The 20,359-nt window shown below is 36.9% G+C and overlaps 1 protein-coding gene across 3 annotated transcripts in view; it reads right to left on the bottom strand.

Moving 5' to 3' along the window:
• LOC104227740 (regulator of nonsense transcripts UPF2) overlaps window positions 1–15,599 on the bottom strand; it is a 29,721-nt gene extending 14,122 nt beyond the window's left edge. Inside the window, exons 1-7 of one of the 3 annotated variants that reach the window (XM_009780046.2) lie at window positions 15,352–15,599; window positions 6,881–6,995; window positions 6,629–6,716; window positions 5,785–5,987; window positions 3,676–4,020; window positions 2,960–3,064; window positions 2,573–2,700 (exon numbers count right to left, since the gene is read on the bottom strand). In XM_009780046.2, the coding sequence (XP_009778348.1) occupies window positions 2,573–2,700; window positions 2,960–3,064; window positions 3,676–4,020; window positions 5,785–5,987; window positions 6,629–6,716; window positions 6,881–6,943 (932 nt within the window). In that variant the 5' untranslated portion in view covers window positions 6,944–6,995; window positions 15,352–15,599. The remainder of the gene's footprint in view (window positions 1–2,572; window positions 2,701–2,959; window positions 3,065–3,675; window positions 4,021–5,784; window positions 5,988–6,628; window positions 6,717–6,880; window positions 6,996–15,351) is intronic. The other 2 variants (XM_009780047.2, XM_070174592.1) reach the window with 2 other exon arrangements.
• Between the last annotated feature and the right edge of the window lie 4,760 nt (window positions 15,600–20,359).

Raw genomic sequence — 20,359 nt, 5'->3', positions numbered from 1 at the left:
ACTGCCCAAATTAAGGAGAGATCTCTCCTGTTTTCCTTCAATCTAACATTGTCCAACGACTGCATCAATTGAGAGGATTCATCAACCTCCCAGTCATTGAGACCTCTCCTGAAGATTAGCTGCCAACCAGTGCTTGAGTAGAAGTCTAACAGTCTTCCATTTTTTGTTAGTAGAGCAACTATATAGAAAAGGAAACTTTGATCTAAGGCTTTAATTACCCCACCATATTTAAGACCAAAACTTGGTATTATTACCATTCCCCCGTTTCAATTTCACAAACTGACTATATTCATTCGAAAGATTACTAATTGTGCTCCAAACTCCCCCATTTGAAGAAGATTGAATTGAGCAAGTAGCCCACATGTCCTTACTACCATACTTGGCATCTATCACCTTTTTCCATAATCCGTTTATATCATCATTATATCTCCAAACTCCAAAGCCATTTAAATAAAAGACTTTTGTTATTCAGCTTTAGATTCCACCCTCCTAATCCCCCTCCTTTCTTTTCTTTCATCACCTCCTGCCATTTGACCACATGAAACTTCTTGTTATCATCATTACCTTCCTAAAAATTAGTTCCTCATAGAATTCAGTTTTTTCTCCAATAATGTTGTCATTTTAAAGAGAGATATCAAATAAGTAGGGATACCATCAATCACACCATTGACCAGTGTAAGTCTACAATCAAGAAATAAATATTGCCATTTTCATGGCACCAGTTTACTGATATATCTATCCAAGACACTGCACCACATATTTGCATTATTCTTTTGGCTCCAAGTGGTAGGCCTAGATAGGTGGTTGGTAGCCGCTCCACCTTAAAACCCATAACATCTGCCAGATCATTAATACAAAGCTCAGCAATATACTAAACACATTACTCTTCGCCAACTTCACTTTCAAGCCTGACACAGCCTCAAAAGCTAGTAGTACTCCTCTGAGGTGTAAGAGTTGATCTTTTCCAGCTTCACATAATATCAAGGTCTCATGTGCATCGAGTATGTATGAGACATTCAGTTCTTCCCCTCATTAGTAGCAATACGGCTTAAGCTAAGCCAATTCTACTAGGGTTGCATATTTGTATTGATAGAGCTTTTCATAAGATTATTGTTGAATCTAATTTATGTTGGTTAATATAGTCAATAAGAAAGTTAGACCTCCATGGCAAATTCACAGCATCATGGCACAGATAAGGAATTTGATACAGAAGGGATCCTTCTAGGGATGGCAAACAATGCGGTGCGGTACGGTGTGGCGCGGGTTTTGTTTTAATCCGCAAAATTTCAAACTGCGCGGCTCCACATAGCATTAGCACCCGCGTCCACCCTCCCCGCTCCACCACGCCCTAACCCGCCTCACCCCACAAAATCCTTTTTTTCAGTTTGTCGTATTTTTATTTTTATTTATTTTTTACTTTTCAATTATAGTTATATATGTCATTGCCAATCTAACAGTGAAAGTGCGATTCATGTTCAAGTAAAAGTGCTCTTAACCATTATTTCTTTTGATCAGGTGTAAAAGTACCCTTAACCACTATTCCATATCTTTCAAAAAAAGATGGAAAACATTACGAGGGTGGTTCAGAATACACCGTTAATGAATTGTCTACCTGTCCCTTACTTATTTTCTACTTTATCATCCCGGCCTTTAAAAATTTGTCCATGTCATTATCAATATTACAGAACTTGGAATTAGTTACTGATAAGTTTTTTGATAACCGAGAAATTCCACGAGGCCTGTCAGTTTTTTTTTTTTTTTTGGGGGAGGGGGGGGGGGGGGGATAAGGTAAATTTTATTAAATAAAAAAGGTACCAAGATGGTACCAATACAATAGGCCAGCAACTAACACAAAACAGATATCCTAGGCCCCTTAATTTATCGGCCATCAGTTACTCATAATTATATCAGCCAATCTGTCATTCTGGTCTAAGTAGTCAAAACCTAGCCCCTCCACCATAGGCCCCCTAATTATTATCATGTCTCCAACAAGAGTTGCAAATCCACCTCTATCAAACTCGTATGCAAACTCTTGTCGTAAGCTGTTTGAGATAGATAACTAGGACAATGGAACCTATGCAATATGCAGTCAAGCTTTCTCTACATGAAAGATCTTTTCTATAGTTTGCTGAATAGTAAGGGGTTAAAACAGTGAAACAGAGCTGACAGTCTGTGGTTCAGGCACAGCCAACATTTAAGCTTGCATGAGAGAGTTGTGTTAGCCTCTTACTTAAAACAACAACAACAACAACAACAACCAACCCAGTATAATCCCACATAGTGGGGTCTGGGAAGGGTAGTGTGTACGCAGTCTTACCCCTACCTTGTGGAGATAGATAAGCTATTTCTAACAACTAATATGAAATATCAATTAGGAGGTTAATACCTATGACTAAGAGGTTGGTTTAGAGTCGGGGGATCCGTAAATTATGGTGCTCCACTGATACAAACTATTTCTTGCAAGCATGGAGATGAGAATCTGAACATTCATGAAAGTCAATAAGGAGGAAGCACTTGAAATTCATCTCCCGTGGTATCTCACATTATATCAATAGACATATAGAACACTTACCCTGAGATGCCACGATACAGCTGGTCATAAGCTTTCCGCTGCTTTTCATATGCAAAAGCATTCTCCTCATTCAGTTCACCTTTGGCAGATAAAGTCTTTGCATTTTCATGCTCCATTTGCCGAAGTGACTCCAATTTGGTTAAAAGAAGAAAATTATCATCAGTAATCACAATTATCAGACAATTGGTGTGGATTTAGAAGTTTTCAGGAAAGCAGCATAGCGGAAGAAGATTCGGAGCACAAAACAGTTTTAAAAACAGCTCAAGTATGGTATAGTTATTAAAGGCACCAAAAAGTGAGGAAGAGGAGACTAGATCACACTACTTATCTAGTACCCTCCCTGCTAGACTCAAAATCTTCCAAATCAAAAGAGGAAAGAGCCCTTACAGCATGCTCTGACTGAAGAAGTTCTACGGCTGCGTCATAATATGTTTGGAACACCTTCCTAAAGAACCTTTTCTGATCAGTTGTCACATTAAGGGCCTTGAAAAACTGTAGCAGTCAGCAACATCAGAGGAATTAAGAACATGGAGAAACATTAGCAGACTGTAATGAAGTATCAAATGAAGAAACACATTAATGACGTCAAATTACAACTCATCAGAAACTTTTATTCTTTAGTCAAATATGTAATTCTGAAACAAAATGGCTTAAAAGAAAGAAAGGAAAAGTCAGCAAGCCAACCAAGACCCACGTCATTGACTGGCAACCCATCTTCTTCAACAACCTTTACCACCTTCCACAGACAACAATCAAGCCATCTAAAAACGGTCTCTACACTACAAAATGGCATATATCCCAGGGAAGCTATTCAACCACCAGTCTTTGGCAGCAGATAAAGACTTCATAAGGACAAAATGGTAAAATCAACCCATCATGCGATCGCAGAACTAAAACAAGATAAGGGTTTATGAAACCATAAGTTGAGTAATAGACAACAGAGAGAAATTTTGGAACACAGTACTTTCCCTAAGTTAAGAATCAAAGAGATAAAATACTGAAGTGAAATAAGTAGCAGAGAGTGGGCTAGTTCTACTGCTAACTTTTCAACATTACAAATTTTGCTCGGGAAGGGGGGAATAAAGGAAATGGAGGTGTTGTACCTCTTCAAGAATATCTTGGCCAGACAATGGAAGCCCAAGCAGGTATCTTCCTTGCCGAGCAAAGCTAGCAAGGAGTGACAAATTAGTCTGAGTTGCATCACGATCCTTCAGATGTTCAACATTGGTGAGGTCCTTAACAATATTCATAAAGATGCCAGTATCGTCAACAACTCCGACAAAGTAAAGTTCCAAAAGAAGTTTTAAAGTGCTACGCTTTTTCATAGCCCTCGCATTCTTGTCTACATCTACATCCTCTGTAGCTTTTCCAGGAAAGAAAACTTTCACAAGGCCTTGAACAAGAGTTGGTGAAAAGTCCTTGTACCGCTGATGAAGCAGAGAACAGATCTGGGCCAGGAAGAAGATACATTAATAGAAATAGTAAACAGCGTATGTCCGAATGAGAAACACAAAGCTTCATTTAAATTAGAAGCCTCGGTGTTTTGCAAAAATATTAGAACTAGGGGTGGCAAACGGGCGGATCGGGTCGGATATGGGCGGGTCGAAAACGGGTAATATAAAAACGGATTAATTATCCGATCCGACCCATATTTAATACGGATTAACCGGCGGATAATATGGATATCCATATTATCCATGACTTCTTGAATATGATCACTTTTGGGAGAATTCGTAGTCGCCCAATTTGAGGCTTCACAAATGTAAAAGTTAAACACACTAGTTATCCATTGATTATCCATTGGTTATCCATTTTCTAAGTGGATAACATGGTTCTTATTTGTGTTTGACCCGTTTTTAAAAAGTTCATTATCCAACCCATTTTTTTAATGAATAATATGAGTGGATAACTGTTTTCTTTTAACCATTTTGCCGCCACTAATAAGAACTCCTTATCTTACAAGATTCTAAAGAGAGAATATGTGTAAATTAAGAACCTCTCAGCCAAATACACATGTCTTCTGATGCGTATATCACTTCTAAGTTGACAGCCGACATGGGATACAATTTAGAGTAAGTCAGCTAAGAAGCTTCTCTAATATGACTTTCTACTGCCAGACACATGATGGGATAAGGTGTGTGTATTCTTATTCGTTCTTAGTACACAGGTAAACACAAGATACCTTCAGGCCTTTTCCGTTAGGATTCTCTACAAGTGATCATTGTGGTTCATATCCATGCAAAATGAGTTATACAAGAATGTTAGGTATGTCTATTATATGATATTTACCATACCAAAGGCTAGCATTCATGGTTATACGTCTGGTGTATCGGTAAATGTAGTTGTTAGTATGATATAGTATTGGTACAGGAAATACTGAGTAATGTTTCAGATTTTTCACCACAAATAATATAAAGGCAGTGGTAATAAAGGCAACCTAGAGTAGGGTAAATATCATGAACTGAACAATAAAACAAAACTAGATTCTCAAGAATGAAGATGCCAAGTACAAAAAAGAAAGATGGTCTGAAGACTGGGTAAAAAAGCTCAATTCGTCGTCAGTTATAGGGAGCACGTCACTACAGACAAGAAGCTGAGTCTCACCAAAGAAAAATTGCAGAAGTTAATGGAGAGAGGAAACTCCTGGTTTCGCCTCTGGACAGAATTAACAGCATAAAGCAAAGGTGAAGTTTGAGGGTCCAATCATCTGTCTTTCGAGTTATTCTCATTAAATCCCGAGTTCTCTATGAAGATTTAATTAATCCTAATCTTCACTTTGACAAAGTTCTCCTTCAATTCTTGTCAAAATTTTCCTTCTCAAAATAAATTCCTCAAAAAAGATCTAGTCAGACTTTTGACAAATTTCAGCACCGTAATACGTACACTCAACAACTTCCTTTTGGCCAAGAAGTCCGTTCTCAGCCAAATACCATCATCCGCAGGGGACAGCAGGATTTTGGAACAACACAGTTTTTTTTTATAAGGTATTGGAACAACACAGTATACACCCTTAAAGCTATTATCATTTGTACCGACCAGTACCGTATGAAGTTTAAAAGGTATGGCTTTTGTAAGCAACTACCTAAAAATTCCAGAAGAGAATCTTGCACGGTATCTTAAATCCAGGCTAGCAAACACAAGGCACAAGCAAAATTGTTAGAAAAAATATACTGTTGACATTAAAACAAAGCAGAGATCAAGCAAGTAACTACCTGCACTGCAGCTTGTATGTCTGTGGACCGAAGCTTTGCATCACATATAGCAGTCACTGCTTCACTTACAAACTTGCTTAAGTTGACACCGCGCAACTCTTCCATCAAACCTTCTCGCTGCTCTTCATTAATCTGTTTTAGCTTTTTAATAACTGCAGTATTGCGCTTAATACTAGAATCCAACGTCCTGAGAAAACCAGTGTCTGAAACAAAAAATCAGTAGGTCAGCCTCAACCAAACTGTACCCATATGTTTAAAGTTGAAAAAAAAAGTCCAAATCAAGCCAAGTTCACAAACTTCCAAGTAGATATACATGTGCTAGCAAGCGCTAGTATAGGAGTAGAGAATATATATTCATTGACCACAAGAAAGAATCACCTCTTAGAAATCAACTAGAGAAAAATAAAATTGAATATGCACAAGTCACTAAAACAACTTTATCCTTGTTGCCACTTATTACCAGGAAAGAAAAACATATAGAACATGAATGAACGGAAGTGTATTCTTAAAATGTTGAGTCCACAAACTATTCAATTCTGGGATCAAAGTTCTGAGGCTACTAACAAAGTATCATAGAAAATCAAGTTGTAATTTACTATTTCCACTTGGCATGCAATTTCTCACAAGGATAAAAAAATGTATCGGCATTTGAATATTCAAAAATTACCTTATCGTTACATGTCAATTCTCATGTTTACTGCTTACAAGTTCATGGAAAGTATAAAGAAGGAAAAGGGAATGAGGAATGTGAGGAAGAAAATAATTAAATATATGGAGAAAAAAACTGGAATAAGGAAAATAATTGAATAACTAAGTTCATAAATAATACAAAACTCAGAGTAACCTGGCCTTTCTGGATTCAAATTAATCTGCCTCAGAGCCATCTTTGCCTCAACAGATTTTTTGTATTCCTCGTGACGAGCCACAGCCTCCTGCATGAAATATCGGCACAAACAATTGCAATAAAACAACTTAACTACAGTAAGAAAAGGACGGCCATAACACTATAAATTTTGTTGGAACTTCATCAAAGCTGTTGATTAACTATTTTACCAATGAAAATTAAGAAATCATTTCTTAAAGATAATGGCATTACCTCATCTTCATGTTTCTCCGGGTGTTCCACTCCAACACGACGTTCATCCTCAGGATGTTCCATCTTTTGTTTATATGACTGGCTGCAATCTTTAGCTATTCAAGAAGACATGAAACTAGTACAGTAAACGAAATTATTAATTAGCAGGAGTATTGATGATCACGTTCTCTTTATTTATAACAATCATGGTAGGTTAAAAAAAAATATTACAGATATTGAACATCTTCTGTATTTAACATGATGGACTTTGAAGAGCCCTACAGGACAGACTTTTACGATTAAAGAACTGCAAATAAAATCAACATGGAAACTTAAGATAGTTAGGACTTAGAACTGAATCCATTATTTGGTTAATAAAAAGGATTTACAAATGCTTTGGAAATTATGATTTACTTGACACTTGAGAATTCAGATGACGAATAATTATTTTATTGGCTGTCTTTTCTTTTGTTTTTTAAAGACCTTGTCGCCGTGTAAGTTTGATAATTAAATAGTAGTAAATAACCCTAATCCCATATGTATTAGGAGTAGGACATGTATTATATATATATAGGGCTCATTGTATCATTGTCAATATTAAGCAATAATATTTTTCTCTCGTGCATTCTCACATGGTATTAGAGCAATAGTGAGAAATTTATCGTTGTGCATCATTCCAGCGACTTCCGGGAAGAAAGACCTTGTCGCCGTGCAATTCTCCGGCGACTTAGGAGGTTGTCCGCAACAAAATCATTTTTCCTTAGTGTTGTGCAAAATCCAACACCACCAAAAGGTCCCTAAGACAGAGGCGACCAAACCCCAGAAAAAATCTCCGGGAAACGCCCTCCCACGCGCCGGTTAGAGGAGGGGTTCCGCCGGCGCGTGTGCCTGTTTCCGGCCATTTTCTGGCCGACCTTCTTCAGGACAGCCTTATCGCGAGGCTTTTCCGAGCCTACCCATCAAGTTTACATCAGATTCTGACGACTTTTTTATTTTCCGACGAGCTACAGTATTTCTGGTGTACAGTAACAGTGAAACAGTGATTTCCAAACAATTTTCTGACTTTTCCCGGCAGTGAACATTATAATGTCATTCTTATTAGAAGCCTTAGACTCACAATTTGTTGGATCCAATGCATTGAATCCAATCCAGATGGTTTCTTTACCGGATTATATTTAGTTCCTTCAGTACAAAGCACGTTTTCCAACAAATAGTAGCATGACTTGTGTCTCCCAATCTTCACCTTCTGAGTCTTGGGTCATTGATTCAAGTGCATCTGATCATATTTCTAGTAACAAATCTCTTTTCACTAGTATCTCATATTCTCAATTTCTTCCAACAGTCACAATGGCCAATGGGTCTCAAGCCATGGCAACTGCAATAGGTCAAGCAAGTCCACTTTCATCCTTACTTTTAGACTCAGTTCTTTATGTTCCTGGTAGTTCTTTTAATCTCATAGCCATTAGTCGCTTAGCCAAATCACGTAAATCTGCTGTTTTATTTCTTGATGACCTTGTTTTTATACAGGAACGCAGTACAGGGCGGATCATTAGTATCCGGATGTGAATCGGATGTACTTTATTACCTTATCCTTGCAAAATCACATGGACTCGCATCTTGTCTTCCTCCAATAACTTATCCCGTTACTGATTCACCAGATTTATTACATAAACGGTTAGGACATCTCAGTTTGTCAAAACTTCAGAAAATAGTATCTGGCTTATCTCACTTGTCCACTCTAGAGTGTGAGTCGTGTCAGCTCGGTAAGCATACTCGCTCCCATTTCCCGCGGCGTCTTGATAATCGAGCAGTCACCTTTTACTTTAGTCCATTCAAATGTTTGGGGTCCTAGTCGGGTCAGTTTTACCTTGGGATTCCGCTACTTTGTCAGTTTCATTGATGATTATTCCAGGTGCACTGGGATATTTTGATGAAAAATCGATCTGAGTTGTCTATTTTCCAGGCCTTCCACACTGAAATTCAAAATCAATTTGGGGTTTCTATCCGCACATTTCGTAGTGATAATGCCCTAGAGTATTTGTCTTCCCCATTTCAGCAGTTTATGAACTCCCATGGAATTATTCATCAAACATCTTGTCCGTACACATCCCAACAAAGTGGGGTAGCTGAAAGAAAGAATAGACATCTTATTGAAATTGCTCGTACCCTACTCATACAATCTCATGTTCCGCTGCGTTTTTGGGGGATGCAGTTCTTACATTTTGTTATCTTATTAATCGTATGACATCTTCAGCTATCCAAAATCAAGTTCCATTCTCTGTCATGTTTCCCCACTTACCTTTGTTCTCTCTTCCACCCGTGTCTTTGGGAGTACGTGCTTTGTTCATGACCTTACTCCAGGAAAAGATAAGTTAGCTCCTCGTGCTCTTAAGTGCATATTTCTGGGTTACTCGAGAACGCAAAAGGGATATCAATGTTATTCTCCTAACCTTCAGCGATATCTTATGTCTGCTGATGTTACCTTCTTTTAAACCCAATCATACTTCACAGGTCCAGTTAATCACTTAGATATTTCTGAGGTGCTACCAGTTCCTTCTTTTGGAGATTCAGTCTCATTCTCCCATTCATCTTCCTCCATAGCTCCACCACCTACAGTTCCAGTTGCAGCTCCACCACCTATAGCTCCAATGCTACCACCGAGTCCAGTGCCACCACCTAGTCTAGTCCCACCACCTATAGCTCCAATGCCACCAACTATAGCTCCAATGCCACCAACTATAGCTCCAAAGCCACCACCTAGTCCAATTCAACCTTCTACAGCTCCACCACTCCTAACTTATCATCGTCGTCTGCGCCCAACATCAGGCCCAGCTAATTCACGTCCTGCACCTGACCCTGCTAATACTGCGGACTTGTCTCCTCTTAATCAACCGATTGCACTATGAAAAGGTATACGATCCACACTTAATCCTAATCCTCATTATGTCGGTTTAAGTTACCATCATCTCTCATCATCCCATTGTGCATTTGTGTCATCTTTATCCTTTGTTTCCATCCCTAAGTCTACAGGTGAAGCATTGTCTCATCCCGGATGGCGAAAGGCTATGATTGACGAGATGTCTGCTTTACATACGAGTGGTACTTCGGAGCTTGTTCCTCTTCCTTCGGGTAAATCGACTATTGGTTGTCGTTGGGTGTATGCAATCAAAGTTGGTCCAGATGGCCAGGTTGATCGACTTAAGGCTCGTCTTGTTGCCAAAGGATATAGTCATATATTTGGACTCGATTACAGTGATACTTTCGCTCCCGTGGCTAAAATTGCATCAGTCCACCTTTTTCTATCCATGGTTGCTGTTCACCATTGGCCTCTCTATCAGTTGGACATTAAGAATGTTTTTCTTCACGGTGACCTTGAGGATGAGGTTTATATGGAGCAACCACCTGATTTTGTTGCTCAGGGAGAGTCTAGTGGCCTTGTATGTCGATTGCGCCAGTCCCTCTATGGTCTAAAGCAATCTCCTCGAGCCTGGTTTGTTAAGTTCAGCACAGTTATTCAGGAGTTTGGCATGACTCGTAGTGAAGCTGATCACTCTGTATTTTATCATCATTCTGCTTCAAATCTCTGTATTTATCTGGTCGTTTATGTTGACGATATTGTTATTACCGGCAATGATCAGGATGGTATTAGTAAGTTGAAGCAACATCTCTTTCAGCACTTTCAGACTAAGGATCTGGGCAGATTAAAGTATTTTCTAGGTATTGAGGTTGCTCAGTCTAGCTCAGGTATTGTGATCTCACAACGGAAGTATGCCTTAGATATTCTTGAGGAGACAGGAATGACAGGTTGTAGACCTGTTGACACTCCGATGGATCCGAATTCTAAACTTCTGACAGGACAAGGGGAGCCTCTTAACGATCCTGCAAGATATAGATGGTTGGTTGGTAAATTAAATTACCTCACAGTGACTAGACCTGACATTTCCTTTCCTATGAGTGTTATGAGTCAGTTTATGGATTCTCCCTGTGATAGTCATTGGGATGCAATTATCCGCATTCTTCGGTATATAAAATCAGCTCCAGGAAAAGGCTTATTGTTTGAGGATCGAGACCATGAGCAGATCGTTGGATACTCAGATGCTGATTGGGCAAGATCACCTTCTGATAGACGTTCTACGTCTGGATATTGTATCTTAGTAGGAGGAAATTTGGTGTCTTGGAAGAGCAAGAAACAGAATGTGGTTGCTCGGTCTAGTGCAGACGCAGAATATCGAGCAATGGCTATGGCGACATGTGAGCTAATTTGGATCAAACAGTTGCTAAGGAGTTGAAATTTGGTGAGATTAGTCAGATGGGACTTGTGTGTGATAATCAAGTTGCTCTTCATATTGCGTCAAATCCAGTGTTCCATGAGAGAACTAAATACATCGAGCTTGACTGTCACTTTGTTAGAGAAAAGTTACTCTCTGGAGATATTGCTACAAAATTTGTGAAGTCGAATGATCAACTTGCTAATATTTTCACCAAGTCCCTCACAGGTCCTCATATTAGTTATATATGTAACAAGCTGGGTACATATGATTTATATGCACCAACTTGAGGGGGAGTGTTAGTTTGATAGTTAAATAGTAGTAAATAACCATAATCCCATATGTATTAGGAGTAGGATATGTATTTTATATATATAGGGCTCATTGTATCATTGTCAATATTAAGCAATAATATTTTTCTCCCGTGCATTCTCACACTTTTCACCTTTGAAAATTTCCAAAAAAAAAAATAATTTCACAAACGCAAAAGGGAGATTTACACCCCATGACAAAGTTGAAACCACTATCTCATGGAGAAGCACATAAGTAAAAATTCACTATAAAAAAGGAGAAAAAAGATACTTGAGTATACTCAAGTATTTGTGTACAACTTCCTTTATGCACAAGAGCAAACACAAAGCATTTGTTTTTGCTACTCAGTTCACAATTCCAAATGAGCGAATATGGTAGAAAAAAGGGCTTAGGTTTTTTTATCTGAAACAGGAACAGGAAAGCTTGAGACTCCATTTCGCTACAGAAGAATGGACATTGACGAGTACGAAAGGAGCAATATCAGTCATTTTCATTGGAAAAAAAATAAATGAAAATTCGACTAGTCATACCTACTTCGGCGACAGATGAAATTAGCCAGCCAATTTCCCGATGGAAATCATATCAGAATTAGGGCACGAAACAAATTAATCGTAAATTCAGAGTGGTTATCCAACGAGGATCAAGACAAATGAGTTGAATATAGAAAAATTAAGAAATTATATGTTACGAGTAACGATGTGATTAAGAAATTATATGTTACGAGTAACGTTTGATTTATACACAAGCAAATTGATTTGATCCAAAAATGATAAAGAGATACGATTAAAATTAAGATTTATTTGATAGGATTAAAATTAAGATTCATTTTTGGATCAAATAGCAACTTGGACAAAGAGTCAAAGTATGTGTTATCATTATTCACTTCCTTTTCCTAATTCCTTCTTTTATTTTTTTCTAAAAATATTTCGGTTTTAGTTTTTCATATGTAGTTTATTTGTTAGTGTCATAACATTATATATTTAGGATGCTAATGTTTTGGTTTAGTTGGAGTAGCTAACTGATTATACAGATACTATTGATAGTTTGTGTCCACAAAGCAAAAATCACCATCTCAATTAATAGAGGACATAGAAGAAAAACATCATTATAATGTTTTCTAAGTCGAGATCGGAATCTCAAATTTCAAACATCTCTTTAAACATAAATAACAAATACTTATATTTATAGGTATATATAACTGTATCAAACATGTTCATGGGCTTCAGCTTTTAACAAAGATGATAAAAGAAATTTCAAGTTCCTTTTTAATATTTCAAAATTTTTAGTTTGTGAACATTTTGACAAGAAAAAATTTATGAAGAATAAAAATTAATTACCCAATTATTACACCGTCCAACATTTCTATCATTAGTGAAATAGAAAAGAAGAGGAGATAGGTAATTACTTCTATTTAAGTGAGTCAAATATTTCACTAATAATTTCGTAACAATAATTTTGACTTTATCCAATTTTTAAATTTTTTCTTAACTTGGAAACTATTGCGACATCACTAATGATAATTGAGATTTGCTCGCCGAAAATTCACAATTCTGCATTGTTTAGGTAAAACTTAGTCTGAAGCTTCAAATTTTATGAAACTGCACGTCAGGATATATGACATTCTTATCCTATAATTTAGTAATAAAAATTAAGTTCTAGAATCTGTCCAAGTTGATGTATGAAGCTTTGTGGTTGTTGAATAGTAATTATATTCCGAATCAAAATATCAACCCCCCAAGATTTCAAAATCCTACCACAAACGCCAAACAACTATATAGACTGTTTTTGGTAATATCAACACTTGCTTGAACCTTTTCTAAAAAATCAAGTAACACTTTCTTGAACCATAGCAAGTTAGCAACCCCCTTTTATAATCTTAAACGAACTTTCACCTAGAACAAAATTCACAAGTTCCAGAATCCAGGAGCCTATCCAATCAAATCGAGACGTGAAAAAGATAACCTTGGCAATTCCTATCACATTGATATGTTTTACACTAGAATTGAAGTTCATTGTGAACAAAACAAGATAAAGAAAAAATGGCAGGACATGGCCATGGGACGTGTGAGGACGTCGCAGGGCGTGGCCATGGCACGTGTCAGGACACGTCAAGACGTCGCAGGACATGGCCATGGCACGTGTCAGGACGTCGCAGGGCGTGGCCATGGCACGTGTCAGGACGTGTCAGGAAGTCGCAGGACATGGCAGGGTGTGCCCATGGCACGACGTCGCACCAAGCCGCACCGCGTCGCTCCACGTCGCACCACGTCTAGTGCTAGCCAATGCTTAGCAACATGCCAAGCGCAATGATGTTGGTGGTTGTTGGTGGCGGTGGTGGAAAGTCACGGTGATTCGAGCGGTAGCGACCGGCGACGGTTGGTCGATGCTTGGTGGTTGGCGGCGGTGGTTTCACATCGGAATCACTTGTTGTGGTTGCGACAATGGAGGTGCCTCGTGCTTATTGGTGGTTGGTCATCTATATGCTTTTATAATAATATTATGTATTTTACCCATTTTTTATCTATTTTTTATTACTTTTTATGCATTTTTTGTAATTTTAAATAGTTTTTATGTCACTTTTTTATAAAAATATTTCATCTTTTATGTGTTATATTATTACAAGATGTATTGGATTTCTCCATTGTTTTTTCTATATTTATAATAATTTTCATATTTTTTAGTATTTTATTAAGTATTTTTCGTTTTTTAATAAAAATATTTCAAAAGAATATTATTTTTTATAAAAAATATCGTTTACAATGTTTAAAAGTCATTTGTGAATATATTAGCTAAGTTGTACTTTGGTTTGTGCTATTTGGTGTTGTACATGTCTTTACCTTTGCTACCTACCTTTACTTCAAATAGTCGTCAGCAGATTCTTGTAGATGGATACGAATCCATTGGGTTTTGGGCACCCACAAATGCCAGAGAGCTTGCTGCTTATATTCAGTTTGAATATAATTTGGAAATTGCTCCTAATATAATCTCATTTTCATACCTTAATTATGGGTTGTCAAGTCTTTGTTTCCTATTCTCAAATTTGTGAAGTCGAATGATCAACTTGTTAATATTTTCACCAAGTCTCTCACTGGTCCTCATATTAGTTATATATATATAACAAGCTCGGTACATATGATTTATATGCACCACCTTGAGGGGAAGTGTTAGTTTGATAGTTAAATAGTAGTAAATAACCATAATCCCATATGTATTAGGAGTAGGACATGTATTATATATATATATATAGGGCTCATTGTATCATTGTCAATATTAAGCAATAATATTTTTCTCCCGTGCATTCTCACACTTTTCAACTTTGAAAATTTCCAAAAAAAATAATAATTTCACAAACGCAAAAGGGAGATTTACACCCTATGACAAAGTTGAAACCACTATCTCGTGGAGAAGCACATAAGTACAAATTCACTATAAAAAAAGGAGAAAAAAGATACTTGAGTATACTCAAGTATTTGTGTACAACTTCCTTTATGCACAAGAGCAAACACAAAGCATTTGTTTTTGCTACTCAGTTCACAATTCCAAATGAGAGAATATGGTAGAAAAAAGGGCTTAGGTTTTTTTATCTGAAACAGAAACAGGAAAGCTTGAGACTCCATTTCGCTACAGAAGAATGGACATTAACGAGTACGACAGGAGCAATATCAGTCATTTTCATTGGAAAAAAAATAAATGAAAATTCGACTAGTCATACCCACTTCGGCGACAGATGAAATTAGCCAGCCAATTTCCCGATGGAAATCATATCAGAATTAGGGCACGAAACAAATTAACCGTAAATTCAGAGTGGTTATCCAACGAGGATCAAGACAAATGAGTTGAATATAGAAAAATTAAGAAATTATATGTTACGAGTAACGATGTGATTTATACCGGAGACTTTTTGGGGCTTACCGTTTGATGATCGGAGATACCGTCGACGAAGAAAATAGTTGGAGCTGGAGAATCACCAAAAGGTGTAGTAGCAGTAGCAGTAGCAGTAGTTTAGTCGAATGGAGGATTCGCTGATTTTCTACTCTTGTATCTGCAAACCCCGGAACAGGGACAAGATTACAAGACCTGGATGTATGTTTATTTGAGCTCTTATAAATGATCCTCAACAATAGACTTGGAATTGTTTTTCATTTTTTCGGCTTTTCTGCAGTAATTTGTTTTCTATTTTTGCCCTTTTCTACTATTATATTTTCATTTTAGACTTTTCTTTTCAATGAATTGCCCGTAAATGGTTCAACGCCAATTCCAAAACGGACTTTATTTTCGTTCTTGATGATGCAAGAGAAAAATAGTTTCAGTTTGGCATAACCAGTGGCATATTTAGAATTTTTGGAATATGGATGCACAACTAAAATAGTAGAAAAAATTTATTAAGTGGGAATCGATTCATATTTCGAATAATTCAATATTCAAGCAAGTGCATCATTAGTATTTTTGGAGCATTAGTACCAATACATAATATTAGATAAATTCTAGAAAATATGTGCATAAAATATCTAGTTTGGCGAAAAGACCATGAATTCATGTACCCTATGATTTAGGCTATACATCCGCCCCTGGACATAACTTAATACTAAGGAAAAGTATATTATATCTTACTTTGGTGAAAGTAAACCTTCAAATATTTTAATATACTAGTTTTAGAGTCGTGTATTACATATATATATATATATATATATATATATATATATATATAAATGAATGAATGTTGCATTTACTAGTAAATATTTTTAATATACTAGTAAATGAATGTTGCATTTACTTTAACGTCCATTGCTATTTTATATAATTAATTCTTCTTATACGTAAGCTTTAGTTTGGTTATATATATATATATGCAATACACGACTCTAAAACTTGTATATTAAAATATTTGAAGGTTTAGTTAAGCTTTAGTATACTAATTTTAGAGTTGTGTATTGCATATATATATATATATATATATATAACCAATTAACTAAAGCTTACGTATAAGAAGAATTAATTATATAAAATAGCAATGGACGTTAAAGTAAATGCAACATTCATTTATTACATTGACGCAAAATAAAATTCAAAATAATTAAATATCCTCTAAACATGTAATGCAAATAATTTAGTTAAGTTTGTTATATTACATATACTAAATACTACTAAAATATCAAGTATGTCTACAAAGGATATTTAAAAATAAATACATATAAACTATAAACAATATTAAATTCATAGGAGCAAAATGTTGTTTGTACATTTAACGTTAGATTAATCAATAAAATATAAAGTAGTCACTAGAGATTGTTTGATTGGTGCATTGTGCTTCCTTTTCAAAAGAAAAAATTAACTGACTGAATACTTAAGCAGTTTTTACATTACACATCAGTCCAAAATACTAGGGGCGTTAATAGTTCGGTTCGACAGATTATTTTATAAAAATTATAGCATATCAATTTTATGATTACTTTATTTTGTATAATCAAAATTGAATTTTTCAAGACTGTCTCAATCATTTCAGTTTCTTTTCAATGTCGGTACAATTCGGTTAATTTTTTATATTTCTTTCAAATATTATGTAAGAGTCACTAGTAGAAGTTAGAACGCAATAACATGCATACTTGATGGGACTTTGGAAAACTATCCAGATACGTTTATTGTTTAAAAGACAATGAATCAAAGGAATATGAAAAATGATTAGAGCAGAGACACATCCCACTATTAATTCTACAACAGCTTCACACAAGTGAAAAGATATTAATCAAGTCAAGATTTAAGAATAGAGTATATGAAAAGATTAAGTATCCAACAAGAGAAATCTAAATCATATGAGAAAAAATATTATTTACCCCTAAAACGGTATATTTAAATTTGTTATGTAGGTTATACACAAGCAAATTGATTTGATCCAAAAATAATAAAGTGATAGGATTAAAATTAAGATTTAACAATTGAAATTAAAGAAGATAACAATCTTTGCTTTGATATCAGCGTTTCCGAGAGCTAAAGTGAAAATAATGATATAGTGAAAAGAAAGCCGTTAAATTGAGAGAAAAATAATAAAATATAGTTTTTTTTGTAGAATGTTTCATGTCTCTTACAATGGCTGTTAATCCTGCTATTAAAAGCTCTACTTAGGAAAACAAGATCCTAGGATCAAACTCCTCTTAAATGAGAATAAAAGTGTCAATGATAAATACATAATGACAGGTCTTGAATGCAAATACTCTCTACAACGACTGCTCATTTAATGCTAGGAAATATTTCCTCATTGAATGATATCTGATGGCCAACCTTTGAACTTCTATAACCGGCCATGTTCCTTTTAGAATCCGTCTGGTACCGATCACACACATTGCATCCGGCATTAGTCTTTTCTCGATTCATCTTTTGATTATCCTCAGTTTTACGTGTCATTTTACTATTCGGCCACCTGGCATCAACTGATTTTACTCCATACAAATAGTCCCCCTACTTTTTTGTGACACAACTTAGTGTTACCAAAAAGTAGGTGAAGATTCCTTTCTTGACGAGAAAGTTCTTGAGCAGTTTCTGACACTTAAAAGGACGCACGTCTTCTCGCATTTAATACCCCAAACACGTATTGCCCCGTGATTCAGTAAATATTTTTGCCGGTTCTTTAGGTAATCATTGCCATGATTTTGCTGTCTATAACTTCTCTTTTACTCATCATTTTTTACGTCTTCACTTTACAACTTTCATAAGCCTTCCCTTTTCTCTATATTTACTTAGAAACCTTTTACTACCTTCAACTTTCTCCGCAAGAACCTTTATTTCACAAACCTCTTACCACCATGTCTTCATACACTGCTTCCTTCGCTAATGCTGGTCTTTTTTTCGGCGGAGGCCCGAAGAAAAACAAAATCAAGGAGGTCAACGTTGAGTCTGATCCTCTAACTGTTAGAACCATCATACCTCTTCAACTCAACACTGCAAACGACCTTCAAGAAAAACCTCATTCTGCAACTTCTCAAAGCAACCGGTCTTGGCCAGTTCGTAGGTATCCCTCCTCCTTTCACCTTTCTAGTATCCCAACTGTGAAGGAGGATTGAAACTATCCCAATATTGAAATCCTCGTCCCAAATATGGTAGAGCAAGTTACATACTCCAAGGAGGGTTCACATATGTTTATACGTATCTCTTTACCTTGGGTATGTTCTCTTTAGGGTCGAGTGAAGGGCTCGATCCAAAAAAATTGGAGTTTTGCCACCGATATCAGGTCTGCTTAGCACAAGTAGACCTATCTATATGAGGGACGGTGGACTGCCTTCGTCAATTGTGCACAAAGATCGGGGAAACCCTAACTGTTGCACACATTTGGAATTGTTACTTTCCTAAAATTTTCTGTGAGAGAGTAATAAACATCAGCAGCATGGTCACCACGCTCTCCTTACCAGCGTAGATGACATCAATGACCATGGATGGATGGAACGGCTCGTCACTAATGCTACCAGTAATATCATCCCGACGATAACTCCACCCTTTCCCGAGTCGCAGAATATTTTTCGTAAGTTTTCGGTTACCTGCTTCCTTCATCCGTGAAAAGATCATTTCCCGCTTTTGCTGATTTTTTGCTTCCCTCGTTTTAGCTACCCGATGGGAACACCCACAGGTTCAAGGTCAGAACTAGTGGGTTCAGAAAATTTTGGATATATTGACTCCCAAAAAAAGTCGGTGGAAGGATATGGCTCCCAAGTATGGGTGAAAGTCAAAGATTCTTGGTAAGCCAAGTCCTTCTTTCTTTTGTCTTCATTTGAACATAAGAAATATCGTAAATAAATTTCTAACTCCATTTTTGTCTTATACAGGGATTTCGAGGGGTTCCGTCACCCACCCCTAAGTCGGCGCCTTAGATGACCCCAATGAGGCTAAATGGGTGTTATGCCCTTTACCGGAGTAGAGCTCGTGGATATTTTCGAGCCTCAGGTGATGGTGTCTCTTCTCAGAGTCCCAGTCCGAGAGCAAGAAACCTAAGAGAAAACACCCCTCCTCGACCAGGGCTTAAGAGAATATGGTAAAGAAAACACCAGTCGAGCCGACCACAGTGCCTACAATGGTCATCGATGACGAATGAGAAGCCAGTGATGAAGAGGCTTCCCTTCAAAGGAGAAAATGATCTTCATCGGCTCAACCAGTCGCTTAACCGGGGGAGCTCCAAAACCCAACATCAGGTGAAGTTGAGGCACTTTGGGGTGAGATGGGCTTAGTTAAGAATTGATGGGTTTTCAATGTCTTAGCCTTATGCTTCTTATGTTTTGATGATCTAACAAACTTGTCGTGAAGAACCAAATAGAGAACCTGGATATACATTTCATATGACCTGGTCGAAGTCTGAAGAAATCAGCAAATGGATGAACGACCACAGGGAGGAACACAATAGGGACCTGGTGATCTGGTTCCTTAGGGTTCTCCGACACAAGCACAAGTCAGTGACTATACGCAATCAACATAAAGAGAAACACAACAGGGACCTGCTCCCTTAGGGTTCTCTGACAGAAGTACAAGTCAAATACACAGCTGGAACGTAGCAGAAGAAAGTGACCATCTAGCAATTATCACAGAAGAGTAACACAACTAGAACATGGTCCATTGGTATGTCCTAACAGAAGTACATAGTCTACTATCCAGTTGGAACGCAACTGCCCAGAAGTGGTTGTACAGTCAGTACAACAGTCACTTCTCATTGGGAAGAAGCGTACACCAAGAGTTGACATCACTATCCATTGTGCTATCTTTTGTGATAAAACAACCTGGTGCAAGACACACCATTCTTTGTGCATTCAGTGATATTCTCTCAAGAAACAAAGTATTCATCCGGCATTGAAGTCACTGGTGAGTCAAGAACAAGAAGACAACTCCACTAAGGATCAGTTTCTTAATGAGTTTATGTACATCCGTAGTTGAGTTGTAATCTTGT

Source organism: Nicotiana sylvestris, chromosome 5 (genome assembly GCF_000393655.2).
Source record: "Nicotiana sylvestris chromosome 5, ASM39365v2, whole genome shotgun sequence".
In the NCBI taxonomy this organism is placed as follows: Eukaryota; Viridiplantae; Streptophyta; class Magnoliopsida; order Solanales; family Solanaceae; genus Nicotiana; species Nicotiana sylvestris.
This window is presented reverse-complemented; position numbering and strand designations above follow the sequence as displayed.